This window comes from Trichoderma citrinoviride, assembly GCF_003025115.1.
Source record: "Trichoderma citrinoviride strain TUCIM 6016 unplaced genomic scaffold BBK36scaffold_4, whole genome shotgun sequence".
NCBI lineage: Eukaryota > Fungi > Ascomycota > Sordariomycetes > Hypocreales > Hypocreaceae > Trichoderma > Trichoderma citrinoviride.
Window position 1 is genome coordinate 1,678,497 of NW_020194712.1, and position 20,919 is coordinate 1,699,415.

The 20,919-nt window shown below is 51.9% G+C and overlaps 4 protein-coding genes across 4 annotated transcripts; 2 read left to right on the plus strand and 2 right to left on the minus strand.

Moving 5' to 3' along the window:
- Positions 1 to 5,274: 5,274 nt before the first annotated feature.
- Positions 5,275 to 5,597, minus strand: BBK36DRAFT_1157953 (hypothetical protein; the record flags this gene model as incomplete). The annotated part of the gene is made up of 2 exons (XM_024894054.1): positions 5,275 to 5,294; positions 5,366 to 5,597. 2 exons carry the CDS (start codon positions 5,595 to 5,597, stop codon positions 5,275 to 5,277), a joined length of 252 nt encoding a protein of 83 aa, XP_024751602.1.
- Positions 5,598 to 13,622: 8,025 nt separating this feature from the next.
- On the plus strand, positions 13,623 to 14,105 carry BBK36DRAFT_1167537 (hypothetical protein; the record flags this gene model as incomplete). Its single annotated transcript, XM_024895056.1, has 1 exon — positions 13,623 to 14,105. The coding sequence occupies one exon, from the start codon at positions 13,623 to 13,625 to the stop codon at positions 14,103 to 14,105; it is 483 nt and encodes a 160-aa protein (XP_024751603.1).
- A 2,148-nt stretch (positions 14,106 to 16,253) lies between these two features.
- Positions 16,254 to 17,432, plus strand: BBK36DRAFT_1195450 (hypothetical protein; the record flags this gene model as incomplete). Its single annotated transcript, XM_024896896.1, has 3 exons — positions 16,254 to 16,371; positions 16,610 to 16,721; positions 17,324 to 17,432. The coding sequence occupies 3 exons, from the start codon at positions 16,254 to 16,256 to the stop codon at positions 17,424 to 17,426; spliced, it is 333 nt and encodes a 110-aa protein (XP_024751604.1). The 3' UTR covers positions 17,427 to 17,432.
- A 1,804-nt stretch (positions 17,433 to 19,236) lies between these two features.
- On the minus strand, positions 19,237 to 20,197 carry BBK36DRAFT_1195462 (hypothetical protein; the record flags this gene model as incomplete). The annotated part of the gene is made up of 2 exons (XM_024896897.1): positions 19,237 to 19,354; positions 19,397 to 20,197. The coding sequence occupies 2 exons, from the start codon at positions 20,192 to 20,194 to the stop codon at positions 19,238 to 19,240; spliced, it is 915 nt and encodes a 304-aa protein (XP_024751605.1).
- Positions 20,198 to 20,919: the final 722 nt, after the last annotated feature.

Sequence of the window (20,919 nt, forward strand, 5' to 3'; positions counted from 1 at the left end):
CAGATTGCAAGAATCAAGCGGAACAGGATAATGGACACAGCGGGGGGGAAAAGGCTCTAAAGCATGGCCATTGTTATAGGACAGTTGAAAGGAAAATGGATTGGCCTATTTCACGATGATGTATTGTTGGACTTGATGCCATGTGCTATTCTCGGCGAATGCTTGCTGATTCTATCTGCCGTGTTGTTGTGCATGTGTACCATCCAAGTTCTGATAGACGCCTACGTTTAATCCCTCTTTGTTGTTTTTCGCCAACAGTTCTCCTTCTTCTATCGCATGGTGCTGATCTTATCATGATCCTCCCGGTCTCGCAAAAGCTGTGATGACGCTCAAACCGTCTTCTTTCTCCCAACAAACAACCATATACCAACTCAATCACGTCCCAGCCTCATCACATACCTAATATATATATTCACCACTCCCAATGCCAGTATAACCTTCATCTAAGCGGGTAAAACGAATGACATCTTCATCCCCTCCCCCTCCCATCCCACAGACTACGTAGGTATCTCAAAGTTCCGCCGCTTGGGCAAAAAAAAGCCCCTTGTCAACACTATGCATGCATTCACGCATCTCCAAGAGATCATGTGATCCTGCCCAATATCACACAAATGAAACATGTAACAATCCTCGAGAAACTAGAACCCAACAAACGCACCGACGGCGGCGCCATCTTGATCTACCACAAGAAAAAACCATAATCGCTATTAGAAGTCTGTGTGAGAAAAGTTGCTCCTTGAAGCATTCATGATATTCAAATCCTTGTACAACTTGTGTTTTCTAGTAGTATATACTGTATCCGTCTCTTGTATGCCCAAGCAATCTTTTCATCTTAGTACATGCTCTTTGCCGCCCCATCCACCCCAAAACGCAAACAAAAAACAGACAACATCCTTCTCCGCCATTGCCCTCGAACAAAAACGTTTTCAAACTTTGACAGTCTTTGCATCTTCCTGCATAAAGGTACCGTCAACAAACACCGTCCGTCCCCGGCTCGTATTGTCTTGCCTGCCGCGTCTCTGGTCCGTGCTTTCACATCAACGTACGTGTATTCAGCTAGCCGTGGCATATATTGCAACGTTTCTCCCGCTCTCCCGCCACTGGCACACACATATGATTAAGCTTACAACTCGCGGAAGACGGTATAGAGCTTAAATGAAAGAACGGCCGGGAAACGGGACGGAAGGCGGGTCTTGTTAGTATTTCGTACCGCTGCTGTGCCTGGCGGTTGTCGGCATGCTGTGTATTGACGACCGTGCTGCAAGATGTCGTGGCTCGCGCGGCCAGAAGAGACTCTTTAGACTTGTATAGACGCACGGCCACTGTGACTTACCTATCAAGAACTCAGTATACTCTTCGGAGGCATCCGTCGTCATCATCATATCCTCGCCTTTCTAAGGCCAAAGCCCCAAGGAAAACAGGACTCCGATGCCAGGAGGTAGGCCCTCCATATCCCAAGCAGGTTCTCATCATCAGTATTATCACCAAGAGCCTACCCAGCGAGACATGTCGTATCGACGGAATAACCCACAAAGAAAGCCGTGGCACCAAACAAGGCGCACAGACAAGGCACATACATCAAAGGGGAAAACCTGGCTCCAGCCATCAAGCGCCGCCATGGCAACGCTCACCGATATCGAGAGAGAGAGAGAGAGAGCCGCTTGACCTCAACCTCATCCAGCAAAATGCAAGTCAGCCACAGGGGGATTTTCTCTCCAACGGCTAGCCAAACCGCGGCCTGCTGCTGACATTGCGCAACCTGAACTTGTGGCCGCCGGCAAGCTGGGGTGAGGCTCTGTGGGGAAGAAGCCGTGTTCTGTGATACCCCTGATCAGCGCGCAGCCGCATTTCGCCCCGTGACAGCGCAGAGTCTCGCCACAAGCCCATGGCAGCCAGAAGATGCAACCAGGAGACAAAGGTGCCAAAACCATGGGTATCGGGGCGTAAGAAGCTAATAATACTGGTTTCGTCCCTGAATTGGTGGCTGTGGCCAATTAGCTCCAAAAGGTCATGCGGCCGCATATGCGGCCTGGCTATGTGTGTTGTTGGTTGACCAACGGCGTTCGAATTTCGACCACTTGGCCCACGAGGCAGACACCTCTCAACGGCAATTCAAGAATTAGAACAAGAGTCAATCAAACAAGGAATAGAGGAAAATGAGCGCAGGAATGAGACACCGCTGTTCGATTTTGTATGATGCTGTAGGCTTTGCGGCCCAAGGTAGGTATAGGCAGAAGGGTTGAGGTCTGGGAAAAACAAGTGCCCCTCGCAAATCATCACCTCATAACCATTCGACTATGTACATGAGCCATCATTCATCCTGCGTACAAAAAAATCGAACTCTTCCCCTAGACTTTGACAGAATTGTAAGAAATGAAGCAAGTGAAAAGGAGACAAGGGCAAGATAAAAAGACAAAAGCCTCCGTCGACGGTGAAAAAAGTACAAATGTAGAAAGACGAACTAGATAAGAGAATCAATGAAAGCAAAGAAGTAAAGAGAAGAAATATCAGAGACGGAAGGCGTGAGCACTTCTCTTGAGAGAAATGGAGCCGGCATCAGGGGCTAGATGAGCCTAGGCCGATTGCTAGGGCGCTTGACTTTTGTCTATAAGTGAATTGTAAAGAAAGATGAAGAAAGGAAGAAGAAGAAGATGATGATATAGGGGAAAGGTGAAAAGAGAAGGAAAGTTGGAAAAGGAAAGACAAGAATCGAGGGAGAAGAAAGGAAGAGAAGAAGAGAAGAAGAGAAGAAGAGAAAATAAGAAAGCAGTGAAAGAAAATGAGACGAAAAAAGCTGCAAGTCGTACACAGCTTGCCGCGAAGACGGCAGTTGAACGTGCTATTGACGCCACCATGTTGGCGAGTCCTCAACGGGCCGGGTTAGGGCACTCGGGGCGCCTGCAGTAGCCTTCCCATCTCTGAGTGCCTTGGTCCTCGATTTTAGAGCAGCCACAAGTCGGCTTGCGGTGAGTCTCCGTGACGGTGCACTCACAGTGGGTGTAGTACTGTCGAATGATCCAAACACACATGTTGATTGTTTCGTTAGGGGAACGTGGCGTAGAATGGAAATGGTAGAGAACGGAGGATAGAGGCACAGATCTCTGCTGAAGGCAGTACTCCTGTATGGATGAATTGGCGCACTAAGAGAAGACATTTTGATCAGTACTTTGTTGCTGTGAATTGTGGCCTACGAGAGAATGGTTCGTGCATACCAGACTCTGCCTCTAGATCTTCCAAGGGTGAGAAAAGAAGTGAGTTCCGTCTTAATATCAACAATCAACGATATGGATATCTGGTTCAGCAGGGAGAAAGGGTGCTTTGTGAAAGCTTGAGATTGTCAAATAGAAGCTGTTTGCAGAATGTTCTTGTGTGTTTCTCTCGATAGGTTTGCTGGATGAAGCTTGAGTGATGATATGGATAGACACAGCAGGCGTGTTTGTCGTTTATATATCTTGTGGAACGAGAGCCTCGGGACTGCGTAGAGGCTGTGAATAGACATTGTTTGCTCAGGACGGTGTTCGTTCTTACCCAGCAACGGAGCCCTTTCAGGCAGAGAGAGTACAAGACCCGACGTCAACTGATGGCCGGCTGTTGGCTGTTTGCTTCTGCTGCTTCTTTCTCTTCTTCGGGTCTTCCCAGACGCACGAACGCGGCTGTTAGATGCACAATTGCAGGGCACCAGAGACATAACAAGACCAGGAGCCGACATGTGCGAGAACGTTGGTCGCCACCAATACACGCGGATATGGACTTCTTCGCATGCGCAGCCGTTGTTATGTCGGATGCTTGGTGTTAGTCGGAGTCGTGACTACGCCGCGGTAGGTGCGAGGATTTGTCTGCCTTTTGGCCTGTTCTCTCGCCCAGGGGGCATTCTGTTGTCCGTGAGAAGGGGGAGGCAGTGATATGACAGCAAGGAGCCCTGATCGGGGCCACGAGGCATCGCAGTATCGGCAGTTTGGACAGGGCCATGTCAAAGGGCTGTGGGTGTAGCCGGTCGGCAAGGCCTGGATGATGTCCAGAACCAACAACAACTCGGCCCCCCTCCCCCCCCTGTCCATGGCTAGGTTGGTATGAGATGATGCTATACTCTGTACGTATAGCTGCGGGTGTCTCTATGCATGTATGCGCATGTGGTCGACGAATCTTTCGTGCATCTCCTTTGATGGTGGGGGAGCAGAGATTGGCTTTTGGGTGGAGAGAGGAGAAAAGTGACAGCAACTGAACGACCTCAGTGGAGGCGATTTGCATCTAAGAATCTCAAGGCAAGGCCTAGCCCCCCACTGGCCCTGCCTATTGATGACGCCAAATGCGAGCTACGATGCAGGAGCCGCAATTGGTGCCGTGATGGCATTATGCCTGCCTTATTCTCCGTTCCAGTGCCGTCGACACTGGCCGTGAGCCGAGAAGGGCGTTCATCTCCCCAGCTGGGGATGCCGTGTTCGTGGTGGTGATGCAACACGGCGATGCTATCGAAGTCGAAGTTGATGTCATCCGAGTCATCGGGAGAGTCATTAAAGCTGGAGAGAGAAATTTCGCTTAATTTCGCCTTCTCTTTGCGGGTTTCTCCCTCCGTCAAGGGAAAACGAGACCACACGCCCATACTCCCCCACCCCTATTGCCTGTCTTGAGGCGGTTGGTTGCGTCCAGTTGAAGATTCAGTACGCCGAAAAGCCATTTCGACCCGATGTCCACACGCTAGAGGCCCTTGCAAGCATAGATCTTGACACCACCATGTACACACGCCGATGTACATACATGGAGGCATGACAGTGGAGTCATTAACATGTTCGCGGACTGAGAGAACATCCTTTCCATGCTATGTGCCGGGAGAGAGGCGGGAAACAATGCCTTGGTACATGTAGCCGAGTTGCCATACCGGCTAGCCCCTGTACACGCTGTCAAGTACATCGTAGGGACTACCTATGCTAGCGGAGAAAGACCATGGCTCTTTGGCGGTAACCACATGGAGCCATTGCGAGGGGAGGCCCGAGGGCTGGGGGAGTGGAGAGAACTGCAAGTAGGCGTGCTTCGACTAAGTACGGGTTGGGGAGTGGGCAGATCAGGGATCTGAGGGGGAGGTGCGGCGAGCGGATAGGGGAGCTGCAAAGTGTGTAGAATCATCACATCGTGTGCGTGATATTGTGGCCTAGATTGGGGAGGAGGCAGAGAGGAAAAGAGACGCCAACGCAGCGAGGAAAAATCGGGACGCGCGGGTCGCACCAATGAAGAGTCCATCATCAACAGCCACCACTGTCTCGTGGTGACTTGGCGCGCTCACCGAGGGAGACCAGTGTCTCCGGAGGCGTGTTAGCTTCCCCCGTCATCCTCCAGCTTCACAGATCTGAAGACTGTCATCTGAATTCACGAATGCCTCCATGACGTCGGGTCAAGATCAGGATCAGGATCAGGATGGCGATCAATCGACTCTGCCATCGGAGGTCCAGCCAGCGCGGCTGAATCTTTGCTTCTGATGCGTTACCCGTCTCGAACGGGTGCTTGTTGGCTCTGCAAGGCGTTGTGGTTGTTGCGCCTGTGGGAAAGGCGACGGGGGTATCACAAGCGTTAGACGCCCTGTGGATCCAATGGATGTCGCACATGATCCGCAGCGAGCAACGTTCTTATTCTACTTGGGGCATAGCCGTTGAGGCCATCACCAATCCTCCACAAGAAGCTATGTACCCAGGTACATGGAGTACAACAGGCACATCATGTGTAGGGAGGTATACTTCTGTAGCGGACGGGAGGTTGCAACCTGAGGACTAGACGGGAAGAGAAGAGAAACGGCATCTTCATCTAATCTCGGAGAAAACGAAAGATGTGTACTATCCACCAATAGTGGGCGTTGGCGTGGTCGTTGGACCGGAGAAAGCCACACAGGTGCTGGCGATGTATTCTAGCAGCAACCCTGTGCGTGCATGTACCTGTGAGTCGCAGTAGTCAGTGGATAAACATGGATATTGGAAATAAATAATGGAAATTCTCAGCAAGGCGCACTCAAGCTCCAGCTTAGCTGCAGGGTACCTCAGCGCCCTCTGTACTTCTTCATTGTGAGAAGACGTAGTCCACAATTTGCAAATGCTTTGACGCTTGGTTCTGCAGAGCTCTGGCCCAAGCCTGAAACGGTCATCATGCAGCCTTTGAATGTTTGCAGTCCGTGTCCCTCTGCTTCAGCCACGATTCTCTTTCACTGCTATAGGGTTGCCTTGACTTTCGGTGGCCCGGCCTGGTACATGGATATGCTCACGAATCTGGCATTGATTCGCCGTATCTCAGGAGGCCAAGGTTGGACGTTTGCTTCGTATACAAGCGCAAGGCGAATGCTGCGTCCCAATGGGGAAGAGCAGCGTTACATCGGTTGTCCAGACGGGCTTGTCGCACCGCATAATGGACTCGCAAGGTGGAAACGTATCCAAGCTCTTTGTTCCCTTGCAGTGCGGCTCACACAGCACACCCGCGCTCAACGGCTCCACGCTTCAACCAAGTACTACATGTAATAACCCCACGACATTTTGTGGGCAGCTGCCAGCCTATGATCCGCGCTCGATGAATGAAACAAAGCCATTGTGGCAGTGGGAAAGCGGCGGCCTAGGAGGTGGATGAAGCTGCTGCGCCAGGAGCTCATTTCTTGTCTTGCCTGCGTGTGGCGGCCAAGGGCTGCTCAGCTTGGAAAGCAAGAGGCGTCTAGATATCACGGCTCTGAAGAGTATTGCCTGGGATTGGACCGACCAGCTCCAGTGGGTTGTGGCGTTGAGATCGGTTGCCGTATGGAGACTGGATCCAAGGACCCTGGTCAGGCAAACGGCGAACGGAGGGGCTGGTTGCCGTTGCAGTAGAAGCAATTCTTGACACCCTGTCTCCGATGGCATTCGGATAAGGTATGCTGTTCGAGACTTGTCAACGGTCTCGACTCGTATCGGCGAGTGGACAAGAAGTCGTATTGTCACTTTGGAGTTCACATCCATGAAGATGTATATGGATAAGAGGGGGACGAACAGCGTTGTGCAATTGACCCCTGCGAACTTACCGTGCTAGGGCCTAATGGCGGTACTGCACAAGTATTTTGTCGCCTTTCTAGGTTCGTATGACGATGGGCAGAATGACGGGTGATGCTCTTGCACCGGCCCTGGAATTACCAAGAAATACTGTTAGTCCAACTGACTATTTGGGCAAGCATGAGGTTGCAGTGCTTCTTACTTGGTATTCCCCCCCTCCTCATCTGTTATTTGCATCGTCATACGCAGTAATTCGTATGCCATCAAGGACCTTTTGCTCCTGTCTCGACTGATATCGTGCAATCTGGGTAGTATAACACCCGACGGCGTCTTATGTCTTGAGACAGCATGAGGACTTCGAAAAAGTCCGATAGTGCAGCTGCACGCTGGAGCACATAGCGCATAGTCTAGCCTCGGGGTTTGAACTGAAGAAGAAAATTGATGTTGATAGATGACTTCATACTCCTTTGCCATTGTGGGAAACTCGAGATACCAATCAAGCATCTTACTAAGCCCGAATGCCTCAGGTGCCAAAATAAAGCGGTCAGCGAGCAGGCTGAAACGGGGCTTCGCGCCTGCCGATTACCTCTCCATCCCACCTTTCGTACCTCTTTCGTGACTTCCATTGACTTCCAACTTTTTCACCTCGCAATTGAACTTGAAATTACCTGCGACGCCTCAGCCACCGCATGCGCTTTTCATCTTCGCCAAACAGCAGTTTGTCCAGAGTTGTCCTATCAAATCCCCGAAATCCGACGATACCAAACTACAGTACACCTGAGGTCCCCAGCTGTTGCTTTCGGTCAGTGCTGTCGCTGATGAGGCCGCTCCACCGAAACGGCCTGCGCCGCACTTCTGGGGGGAAATCTGGAAGAAAAGACAAAAAACACAGCCGCCGACCCGGCATGCAGGTACCGAATCAGATCCCACGATTTCCAGGCACAAGGCGCCTCTTTGGGTGGGTGGGATGCCGCTGTGGGCTGCGATTGGCCGGCTGGCGACCTGTCAGCCTGAAAGAGTACAGGAACCTCCGCACGCGCGGCTGTGAAAGGCGCTTCTCTCGTTTCCTCCATTCACAACCTCGACACAAGCGACTTCCAAGGGTTTCCAGACGCCGGCCGCCCGAGAGCCGCCCTGAAGGCAGGAAACAAGCGCATCCGACAGGTTTGCCATCCTGTTCGGACCGCATGTCGTCATCCGGCGACACGTTCGTCCTGTGCAGACAGCCCATAGACCGCCGATGCCGTGGCTGAAGCTACCGATGTCTTCAGGGCCGTGTTAGACGAACGATGAGAAATTCAGTACTCTACCAGGATGAAATGCATTTTTTTCACCGTCTTCGCCTATTGCTTCCCGCGCCGCATCGCTTCTGAGCATCTGGGCCCGTTCTTACTACTGATTCCAGTATCAGAGTCAAGTGGCCCCCTCGTACCATCCTGTTCTTCGCAGTGTTGGTCGTTGTATCTCTAGGGGGTTTGTTGGCTTCGTGTAGTCGGCAAACCCACGCGGGCGGTGCCGCGGAGGCTGGGACAACATCATAGGGTCACCCCTCCACCTTGGTTGACTTGACCAGGGAGAGTCAATCGTTCAACTGGGTTGAGACTATCCCCCCGCTCGTCCCATTTTGTTGGCTTGTCTCTGCCGTGAAGTAGGCAAGGTTCGGGATGCTCATGTGTTGGCACGGGACAGCCCGCTCTTCTGGTTCTCCCGTGGGTGACGACCTGCAAGTCGAACAATCTGTGTCGAACCAACCACTCACCGGTCTGCCGCATGATACTGCAGAAAAATTGTTGTGCAATGGTGGTGTTGGCTGGCTGAACATGTACCGCGGCTGCGTCTACAGTCCGCAAGCCCTGCTGTCTGCCTTTGGTCTCCAACCCGTCCGCGTCTGGGGCTCTTGTGCCTGCTGGACGTCTCTCCACATGAGCAGATCAAGGATGCGGCCGAAGATGCGGCCGACACCTCTCTATGCGGCTCTTGAGATCTTCCCGCTTGAAGCTCAATGCGGCCGAAGATGCGGCCGTATAATTGCCGCAGCCGGCAGTGCTTGAATGGTGGCCACACTGGTAACCGTATCTGAGCGAGACGATCCTTTCGCCTCGTATCAGCCGATGCGTCTCTTTGATACTTGAGAGGGATACTATTGATGCATAGCGCAGCACCACTGGGGCCTTTCTCAGCCTGGCCAGTAATGCAGGCTTTCAATGGCCTCACTCTCGGTGCCATTGTTACCCCGAGGGGGTTGGAGCTCCTGTGATGATGTCGAGGATGTATTGCATCATGGTTCTGGCTTCCGTCCGTGATTCCATGGCCCGAGGTCCACAAGCAATTACACACATTTGTATGCCAATCCAACAGCTTTACCCTTGCACATTTCACATAGGTCAAGTGATTTTCTTCACAGTTGCAGTCCGACTAGCACTGATGCTGATACTTCTCTATCCAGTACGAATGGGCAGCAGCACACAACACAACAATTTGTGCACATGCGTCCCATAGTGGAAACATCGTCGGTTGTTTACTCGGAGCTTCTCCTTCTTACTCTAGTATTAGCTTCATGACTACGTTCGGTGTCAAGATGAGCAGTCAGTAGGTATACGTCAAACGTGCCTGGCGTTGCTAAGACTTGGCCGCTTGACTGATTGCTGTGCTTCTACTAGACCTATGCGTTCAAACTTCAAAGTATGACAAGAGTCCTATGAGCGGGCTACGGAAGTTTCCCTTTCTCTCCGGGTCTGTCGGCTGTGACAGTTCGCCACTAATGGACCAATATCGGCACCACAGCCATGTTGTATCTTCCTTGATCACCGTATCCAGCCCCTCTGATCATCCTGCCATGAAGAGACAACAACTGATCTTGGAACTTCTGCCAGAAGTCAGGAATTGGGGGCCAGATTGGGCTTGGCCGCAGGGAGAAATGTCATCAGTGCATGCCTAGGTTGACTCAATACTTGTCTATCCCTTACTGTTCAAGAGAAGAACTGATTCCAATGTCGTGAGCGGATACAGATCCGCATTTACCGAACCAGCTCTAAGGCTAGAGTGGAAAAGCTTCTGCATGGGAGTCGGACTGACACGGAAATTTGCATCCTTGGCTTAACGCGCCTATTCACGATTCGACAGACGCGGACGCTCGTTACACGGTGATCCAACAGAGCATCAACGTCTTTTTCACCATACAGGAGAGTTGCATCCAGGCGGCTACAATGAGGTTGCCATCCATACAAGTATCTCGATGTAACGCTGTTAGGGCGCCGGGCTACGGAGCCAATCAGAGCCCGTTATAAGCGCTTCAGATTACCACTCGCGGTAACTCGACCCACTGTGGACTGTACAGCTTTGACCGAAACGGGCACTGAGACTCAGTGTGGATGGCTTGAGCTTCAACCTCAAGGGAGAACATGGCGTCTATAGACGCCTGCCAATTCAATAGACTGACGCGGCAAACTATTCAGCAGCGGGATGAGGGCAACTCTGCCGACTCCTAGTGGTTAGAGTTACGACAACCGAGTGTCCTTTTACATCGTTAGTCCGAACGCCTCTTCTCCGGAGAGCTCCGCGAACCAGTGGGAGAGACTGCTAACAAGGCCGGACCGATGCAAAGGGGCATCAAGCGGGCTTCACCATGCAGCAATGGCAAGGTGGACGGCTTCTTCTGCAACTTGATGAGACAATCACCAACGGCATTGTCCATTTTGCTAGATGAGAACAGAACTTCGACCGCTAGGCTTGGGTATGAATCTCTGATACATACACCCCTGAGACGGGATGAGCCTGCGGGTACTTCTTCCAAGGCCAGGCATTTTGCTTATCCGAAGCTGATCACTTGCCATTCAGGCAGACTTCGCTCTAACATGCTCGTATCTCGCAGGGTCGGGCTGATGTTTCCACCTTTTTGCAAGACGACGGAAGTGCGGGTAATGTTCACGATGGTCAGCCGGTAATTTCTCTTTTGCTGCTTCAACCTTGTTCACATGCTGTCAGCCACAAGGACACACAATTCACTCAGTGGGGTCCCGGGAGGCCGAAGGCAGGGTTGATGATGGAGGAGGCCCAAGTCGACTACACTGGACGAAAAAGACGGATATCGAGGGCTCCCCCAGCACGATGTTGGAGATCAGACTAGTTCTTCCATCCCGAACTGTCGAGATATTCTTCCACGTATGTCATTCACGATTCACAGAAACGAGTTGCAATCTCATCTCGAGTTGGGCATACTTACGAAGCCGAAGGATTGGGAGTTGGATCCTAGTTCATTCACCTCTCTCTTGCTATTCACGAGCAATAAGATGTCAACCTAAGGAGGGAATAGTCTGCTAGGCGAAGTCCGCGATTCGAAACGGGAGTTTTGCTAACGCATTGAGGTCAAGGTTCGGACGACGATGCAGCCATTTGTTTCGATCTGTACATACGGCATTGAGCGGATAAATAGATGTCAAGTGTAATAGCTTGATTGTGGTGAAGAGAGGCCACTAGCATATCAAGGCGTAGGTATACTCAACTTCCTTACATATAGTTGCTAGACTACTTCCTCGTCTACAGCTTACGATGAAATATTTGACTGACAAGATTGACAGTTGGAATGACGATAGCTTCGGATGGCCATATCGTCTTTAATTATTGGTGCTCGCCCGCTTAGCCATGCCGTGTTCTTCGTCATCGGACGATGCAATATGCAATATCACAGAAAAAAACCTTTGAACTACAGATTCGCTCGTTATCAACGCCGGTGCTTCGATTCTTGCGCTATACAAAGGACTGCAACCGCCTGGCTTTCTTCGCAAAGGGGTCACCGGAGGGCTTTTACTAGAGCACATCTCACATTTTTCTGCTTTTCCACAGACTTCTTGTCTCCATCTTCCGCTCTCCGTCTTCTTTTCTCCATATTCACGTTCTCAAGTCGTCCATCATAGACACGGGAGCATGATGCTTTCACATCGTCGAAAGGTTCGTCGCAAGCAGTCGCTACAAAGAGACTGGATTTACTATTCTTTGGTGGTGAGTCTCATGACACAGACAACTCTAAGCTCGCAAAGTGGCGGGACTATGACTACAAAAGACAGTCTGCTCGGAAGAATTGGCATGTTGCCGCTGCTACCCGCGTCTTCCAGAGCAGATCGTCATGTTTGAATTGCCGGACAAACCGCATATCATTTGGGAATAGCGACGACAATCGGCCAGCCTCGGGACACTAGCATGCCTCTGCCGACAAGCGTCAAACCTGCAGGGCTGTATTTCGGGATCAGCCCGCGGTGTGATCCGACGTGGATATAGCCAAGGAACCCTTAAAGCCTGGACATCTATCACTGCAGTTGTCAGGAGATCTCGAAGCAGGTCCAGATCTCCTCCCCGCATTCAGCTTCGGCCCACTGGCACATGGGAGTGCTGGGGGAGGGGGGGCAAAATTCCCGACAGCGGTTCCGAAAAATCCCTTGGGTGCCGGAACGACGCGCTTCCAGTGTCCAATGAGCCTCGAGAATCGGCCGGGACTCCGGCCTGTACCCCGGATCTCAGTCATTATGTGATACTACCGCCCGATCTTCAAGTGGAGCTCGGCTTCCGGGATATTGCATCCCCATCATTGACGATGAAGCATCGCCGTTTTGTCCACCTCCGGAGGCTTCAAAGCCGCTCTCCTCCGGACGAGCAAGTGGCCCCCCTGCTCGTCGGCAAATCTCTGGCTCTTCGCCATATGTCTTTTATGCAATTCGAATTGTGCACCTCACGTCACTTGCATTAAACCCGATTCGGAGCTAGCTGTCGTAAATTCGCACGTGGGCTCTTATCTCCTTTGCCGCGAAGACCGCCAGGCCGAAAGAACCGGACCAGAGCAAGCAAAGCCAATCTGGAAGGGAAAGCAAACAGCGAGACCCAGCCGGCGTGGGGGGCAAAGATGTCTATCATTGGTGCCGCCGGATAGAAGGGGGGCCATGCCAGCTCTGCATGAAGGAGATGCCAGGCAGACAGACGTGAGTGGTCCACATTGCTCCCTGGTTTGGTTCACGGACGCGACGCAAAGCGTCTTGACCCAATGACGGCACAGCCAGGACCACCGCTTCAGAGATCCAGAGGGTGAGCGCTCCTGTTCACATGATGACGATGATGTGTGTAGTTGGGCTCTGAGGAGGTTGGCAGGAGGCGAATACTGCCGGTGTGTCGGGAGATCCATGTCCACCGTCTCAGCCCACCTCCTACCTCCCATGACGCACCCCTTTGGGGCATGTCATATCCAGAGCAAAGCTCTCGACATCCGCGCTCCCGATCTCTGCGCGGGTCCCCCCCATGCCGTCCGGACTGACAGCTTAGCGTCAGTGCCAGCGCTGTCTCGAGTTAGGTGCTCGTACGGGCCTGCTTGTGATTATGGATGCACATCCATAAGCAGCTGTGACACGAGAGCCGGCACTGGTAAGCATAAAGAGCACGCAACCGCCTTCTTCTTGCCGAGGATCCCTTTCCTTTCCTGTTTCTCATTCAACCATCTCCAACGCCTATATAATACCTCGCCGTCCCTCGTGGTCCTACACTCTTCATATTCCGCCCAACTCGCACGATACACCGTCTCTCTCTTGTGTACCTACCATCTATCTTCCATTACAAAGAGTCCAAAGTCCACAGCTCTCAACTCTCAAGATGTCTCTCGACTTTGCCCGTGCTGCTCTTGCTGAGCGCCGCCCTTCCTTCTTCCTCACGCTGGCTCCTGCTACTTCCTCTTCATACCCGCACCCAGAGAGACGGCCCTCTGTCACAGAGGGTACGACGGTCAGGCCACGACGAGCCTCCATCAGCTCTCCTACGGGCCTCCGGGTCCTGAAGCTGGCCCCCGTCTACTGCGGTGAACACATTGGCCAGAACAAGGACGACTTCTACGACGTGCAAGAAGCCACGCCTCCTTCACCGGCTGTTGCCCCCTCTGCTTTCCTTTCTCTGGCACCGACCACCTCGTCATCATACCCCCAGATGCCTGTCGGCAACCCTGCCGATCTCCCTGAGAGGCGACGATCCTCCTCCACTTCCACCACCGGCTTCAGGGTGTTGAAGCTGGGCCCCGTTTACTGGGGACAGCATGCCGATGAGCACAAGGACGACTTCCACGATGTTCCCGCCTCTCCTTAGAGGATGATGATTTATATTCGGTCAAACAAATACCGGGAATTGGGATTATTTCTATTGCATCTTTTGTGATTTATCACCCACGAGGGATGAAGCAAGCGATATCTATTGTTTTTACCAGCGCACAAAAAAAGGTTTCTTTAGCGACAAAACAGCAGCAAATGTTGAAAAAGCGGAATGACTCGAGGGAACAGATCTACTCTCTCAGCCAGCGTTGGCGCCTTACTAGCGCCTGATATGCTCGGCTTGGCATATGTTACTGGAATGAGCCTGGATGGACGAATCAAGCGAACTGATTTCATGTTGTTTTCCTTCTGTATCTCATTGGCGAAGGAGCAAGATCTTGGATCTATGGAAAGAATGTACCAGACTCCGCGATATGATTTGAAGGCGGGTTTCGGGGTAGTACCACCTCCTAGTTTGCAAGATGGTGTTACGGGAGCACCTGGTGGACAGATTAGTTGCGCGCAAGATGTGCAACAGGTATCAAATCAATACCACAAGATTTTTTCTTTGGCCAACCAAAAGCGATACCTTGATAGCCAGTGACCTCGATACTCAGTGAACATGTTTAAGACGCAGTATTACCAGCACAACGAACCACTGCTTGCTTGCTACAGTTTTTGATCCTTCCAACGACTGCTGACGACGCCTCCCACCTTTTCTTGGCGTGGGCATCCTTTTGTGTCTCAGGTTTCTTTCTCTACGTTGAAAAGGCGCGAGAATGTCAGTTTAAGCTTGAAATGCCGTGTCTCTGGTTGTTTATTCTTATGTGAGGAGACGGGGCTGGGCGGGGGGGATGTCTCATCTCTGTTTCTTGGCTGAGGTTTTCGAGATTTTGGTGATACCTTCTAGGTGAGACATGGGGGGGCGAGGCTGCTTGGCAGAGGGCAGCGAAATGATAAGAGACTACGGCTGTATTTGCTATTTCCATCCTATTAGGTCTATGAAGCAGTTGATACCAGTTACGGGAGCAGGTAGTCGAAGAAGGAAATGCTCTGGAATCCGTAGGGCGATGTCCCATGTGAGAGGAGCAAAGATCCAGGGGGGGTTCCAAGTACCCAGGTATCGTCTACACATGGAGATAATAGGTAATAACAGGTGAGGTAGTTACACCAACCGAGGGACGGCAAACGGACGAGCTCTCCCGAATAAACTGGGGAAGCTTTTTCAGATCTTCATAGTATCCCGACTCTTCCACATAGATAGTACTCCGACTCTTCCACTTGACCGCCCGGTGATAGCCGGCAAAGTGGGTGGGAACGCAATCACAAATGCAGAGAACACGATTAAAAATCTTCACATGTCGATACCCCGTATTATTGCAAGCGCAGCAACAAATAGAAAGAAGGCGAAACGGAAAATCTACGCTGAGCAGTGTCTGATATACGGGGGTTGTTACCAGGGGGCTGCAGACAGAAAGACTGAAATGGTATGCTTTTCATGCAAGCATAGCATGATGTGAGAGGGGACTATGGCTGGATCGGGGTTACCCTTTGAACTACGGAGTACTAGTATTAGCAGGTTCCCGAGGCTGTGGGAGATGGGCGAAGAGGGATTGATCTAGACTCTCTGTGCTATTTCTTGCTGCAACGCTGTTTGTAGCACACACGCACATTTAGTTTGGGAGGTTGCGAGATACCTGTTGTGGCTTTTTGATTCTCTTCTTCCGCTTCTCTGGGTTGTTTTGCAGCTATGCAGGGGGTTGAAGGGGAGCAAAAGGACTGCATGAAGAAGGATGGAGGGCGGACGAGTGGAAGATGCCGAGATAAGGAGCGTCTTTTCTTCCATCTTCATCGTCCTTTGCCCGCATGATAATCTGCCCCCCGTCAAATCCCCTTCCATCCCCCGAAGGCGACAATTTGCTGTACCAGATGTCATACCAATTGTCATCCACGATGCACCACCACCACAAGTCCATCGTCACACATCAAATCTCATAGGAGTGGGTGTCACTCGTGCTAATTAATATTGTTAGTGCTGCTTTTTTACTTGTCCGCCAGCACCAACAAGTGCGGGGAGACACAAAAGAGAGGCCGTAATGCCGTGCTGGAAAAGAAAGAAAGAAAGAAAGAAAACCCCCCACGCTTCCTTCTTCTTCTTTCCCTCCCTTGCTTTCCTTGGCCCATTTCCCATTGTTGCTTGGCAAAGATGGGTTCTCTCTCCTTCCTTCCTTCCTTCCTCCCTGCCTTCGGGTGTTGCTTCCCCTGTAAATCCGAAACGACCGTCGCACACAGGAGGAAGGAAGGCAAGCATCTCAAGTCAGTCAGTCAGTCAGTACGGAGTATAGTAAGGTAGTAGTAGTACTACTCCGTACGTGGTGGTTACATGGCAAACTTGCGGTGAATGGGGGAGGAGGGGAAGTAGATGCCGAGCAGCGTGGAGTACCGCAGAGAAAATGGAATTGATAGAAGGAAAGGAATGAAAAACGATAAAAGTCCATTTGTTGATTGAAAATCATGTCTCCTTGCGGTAAGGAAGCAGCCATACCTTAGCTGTGCCCATAGCCGAGGAAGGCGTGACTGATGAGCGTCGGCGAACGGGGCAGGCACGTTGTGCCATCATTGGCAGGGGCGGCTTCTTGATTTACAATGATACGGCCAAGCACGGCTCTGCTCTGTAAGCAGCCGCTTTTGCCTCTTCAATTGCTTTTCGCCTCCGCTGCTCGTCTTCATGATTTATACTATGTACGAGCATGGCCTACAACTACTATAGGCATTCTGTGCCTAGGCACTCGGCTGTCGCAATCACTCGCGCCGCTGTGATGGCGAACAGGTATTGATGATTGATCTTGATCCAGACGCAGTCAAGCCCCACAGCGAGATCTGAGGGGCAAAAGAAAGGGTGACCCGGCCCCTGCTGGAGAGCAACGACATGATGACCAAAGCTCTACCCCCTTGCCCCTGTCTGGTTGGCCTGAGAAGGGGTTGCATAAAACGGCTTCGAGCATCTCCGGTTGGTCGTGCCTAAGGTAGGATGCGTCTCTACTGCATTGTCTTGATGTCATCAAGGTACATAATGCTAACGAGGAAAGCTACAAGATTCTTCCAACTGTTTGATGACGGCGAGCACTATCTGGATCGCGTCCCAACTCATGCAAATGCAGTCATATGGCAAGTGCATCCTGCCTGGCTGACGCTGCTTGCAGCATCACAACGAATCCAAACGCCATACGTGGTACTGTGCGGACAAATATGGTCGAGCTGGAACCAGACATGCAGTCTATTTCAGATGGGCGAGCATGACCTCAGCTTGTGGGATTTTAGCTGGCTCGATCCCGTCCGCATCACCAGCTACGAGGTTGATTTACCGTTCATCAGCTGACTCAGAACCAGAAGCTGTTACCAGCCACACAAAGTCTATTACTGTAGTTTGTACGGGTGATTGTCGTATCCAGCCCTATCAACACTTTGCACAGGGTCCTTCCGCGTTTGACACGTCTTGTCTTTCTCATCATTCGCTCTGTTGCTATGGATGGACACTATCCCGTCCAATGCCGATGGTGCATTTTCGCTCTCTTACTTTCGAGTTCTTCCTCACCTCCCCTTCTCTGCTTTTGCTAACATTCTAAGGCCAAGCAACGGAATCTAGTGGCATGTCCCGCAGATATCCAAGAGGCAGACGTGGACTGTAAACGAATGGCAGCAGGTGGACTTTCCAACTCCATGCGACTTCATCAGTATACGCACCCGCATCGCTGATCCACGTATCGAGTTTTGACGACGGCTATCCGGCCATGGCCGGCGCAGCGTCCGCAGCTTATCCGCTGAGGCCTTCCATTGTGGCAGTATATGCAGTAGATTGAAGGGGCCTGGCAGCAGTACACCCAGCTTCTCCCCCGGCAGACGTTGCACGACACACTGACCGTCTCCTGCCTCGCTATCTTGAACCACCCCTTACCGTCGCAGTCTTCGCAGGTTGGGTTTGGTTTCCTTGCGCGGGAGCGGTCAGAGTCTATGGATGACCCGCTTCGCACTGAGCTATGTCTGCTTGAACGGGGCATTGTGACAAGTCGTCTGCGAGCTCGGGATCTTCGAATGGCAATTTTCTGTCTGCGAGAGCGATTAGTGTGGCAACCTGAGATTCTCGAATCTGCAACCAAAGGACGGTCTGACTTGAGCTTCCGACTTGGACTTGATGCTTTGTTATGGACCTGGTTTACGCAACGAGCAATAGCCTGGGATGTTGACAATTCCCTTTATAGCAGGGCATCTGCGAGTTGAAGGGCGTTGAAGGACGGTTTGGTGATGATATTCTGCATCTCTTCATTGCCGAGATGCTGAGGATCTGTCGTTGATTGCTGCCACTGTTGTGTATCGTGACACTTGGGAACGGCGTTTGAATGGCTCTCATTGTATGCCGGCGTGTTGCAAAATGGGCGAAGCACTCACTACACACAAATAGAGAGAGCATACGGAGGGAATAAGTGGAAAGGTTGGTAGTTTACTTTCAGGGGGCATTGCATGGCTGGTGAGTGTTGTTGATGCCTCTTGGACGCTGTGAGTGGTGACCATGGGCGTTTGCGACATTGACTCACGCATGGAATACAAAGTCTACTTCTGCGGGAATTGGTCTGCATTTGAGAGAAGTTTCATTCACAGTTGACGGTGAAGATATCGATCCGAGTCCTTGATGAGAGGTTCGGGGGGGAGCTAGTTGGTGTTGATGGGAGTCGGTTTTTGCAGAAAGGGGGGAGTCTCAGAAACTCTTTTGCACTTCCAATGGGTAGCAGTATACGATAGGCAACACGAAGAACAAACCATATCTCGAATATGCCTTGTTTAGGTTCCCGTGTTTGCTGGACGCTGCAATTACGTCCGACTGGGCGCCGTATGTGTCAGTGTACCGGGTTGATACTGGAGACGGGGGTAGCACATGGATATCGTATACCCGCCTTATTGAGCTTTTCGCATCACGCTATACCCAGTCTCAAGGATCAGGTCTTGGGGAGACCGACAAGGCGTTTTCTTTTCGTATATGGTCGTACCAGATGTTCACCATCATCTCAGAGGATGTCCAAGTGATTTGACTCCCACTTACAACGTTCTTGCTAGAGATGGAACGGGAGAGGAAAGATAACTCATTACCTACATTACAAGTGAACTCCATCACGGCAAAATGACAACCCTACTGGACTATACCTGCCACGCCACCGCTCTCCTCCTCCCCTCGGGATCAACCTTGCTCAGAATCGCCCTCCAGTCAACATCAATCACCTCCTCCTCATCATCAACATCCTCCTCCTCCTCCTTCTTCTTCAAGGCAGCATCATCGCCAGCCTCCTCGGCACCAACTCTCCTATGCTGCTTCAGAAACGGCAGCGAGCCGCCGCCGCACTCCCTCCCGGGATGGAACTCGCACCAAGCCCGCTGATGCCTCGTGCCCCTGACCCTCAGCCTCGCCTCCCGGATGCCCGGGTCCGCCAGCAGCCTGACCAGGCCTTCCAGCGGGGGCCTGTCAAAGACGCGCCTCTTTTCGCGCAGGAAGGCGCTCGTGATGGACTGCGCCCTGTGCTGCTGCTGCTCCTTGTTGTTGCTGCTGCTGCTCTCGTCGACTAGTAGGGTAAAGTCGGCGAGCTCGCCCCGGACGGCCATGTCCTGCAGGAACGGGCCCAGGTCGTCCCACAGCCAGCCGCGGAGGCGGTCGATGCGCATCTCGAGCTTGCGCACCCTGCGCCTTGCTTCTTGGGACAGGAGGAGGAAGCGGCCTCCTGTGCGGCGGAGGAGGAGCTGTTCTTGTCTCGGGGCTTGTTGTTGTTGTTGTTTGTTGCCGTGGGCGTCATCATCCTGCATGGTGTCCTCTGCTGCGTCGTCGATGAAGCGCCGGATGTGGGAGGCGTGGTCCCCGGTGAGGTCGAGCAGGAACGTGTTTGCCGGGCCGTAGAAGAGCGGATGGGCGATGGCGTAGAGGGAGGGGTGGATGAGGAAGACGGGGACGGGGTTGATGATGGCGCTGCTGGCGGTGCAGGGACAGAGGGGGATGACGCCGCTGCTGCCGTCGTTGTTGTTGTTGTTGGGGGCTGTGAGGAGTTGGGAGAGGATGAGGGAGAGGATGTCGACGGGGAGGTCGAAGAGGTGCAGCGGTTCGGGCATTTTTTTGTGAGAGCCGTGATTTTTTGCGCGGAGAGAGTGTGTGAGTTGAGGTTTATGTTGTATGGGGCTGGGTGTGGTTGTTGCAGGAAGTTTGTGTGATTGGAGATGAGGAGAATTGGGGAGTTATGGCAGAGAGATTATGATGGACCGTTTCATGGGGACTCGTGGGGGGTTTTGTGTCTTGCAAGGGGGATGCTGTAGAGTGATTATGGGTGTCGATGATGTAGCTGGGTATACTTGTGCAAGAGACGTTCGTGTGAGAATGTTGATGATGGAGGAGGGGAGGTGGGGTTGAGTGAGGCTGGAGTTTAGGTGAGTTGTAGTGAAGTGGCATTTCCGGAGTTAAAAGAATAAGTGCGATGCCACCTTACTAACGCAACGTCATGAGGGTTTGAACCAAAGAAGAGCATTTTGAATGTAAAGAGATATTGGTCAACAAACGATAATACTTGATCAGAGTACGATGTAAGAACGAAGCTTGATATTTCTCTGTTGGGGGCCTGAGGATGGGTTCAGGTATAGGGTGGTGGTCAAAATCGGTATCAAAAAGCGTTGATGCAGTAGTAGCCATTAATGAAGGGTGTCAGTTGCTACGTAAGGTACGTTATGGGAATGGCTTGGGCAGCACAGACATAGTTATAGCACAACGACACAATCGGTAATTCGTACATGATAGAACACTTTGAAGCATCGCATGCACCCTTCGAATCGTCTGGGTAACAGAA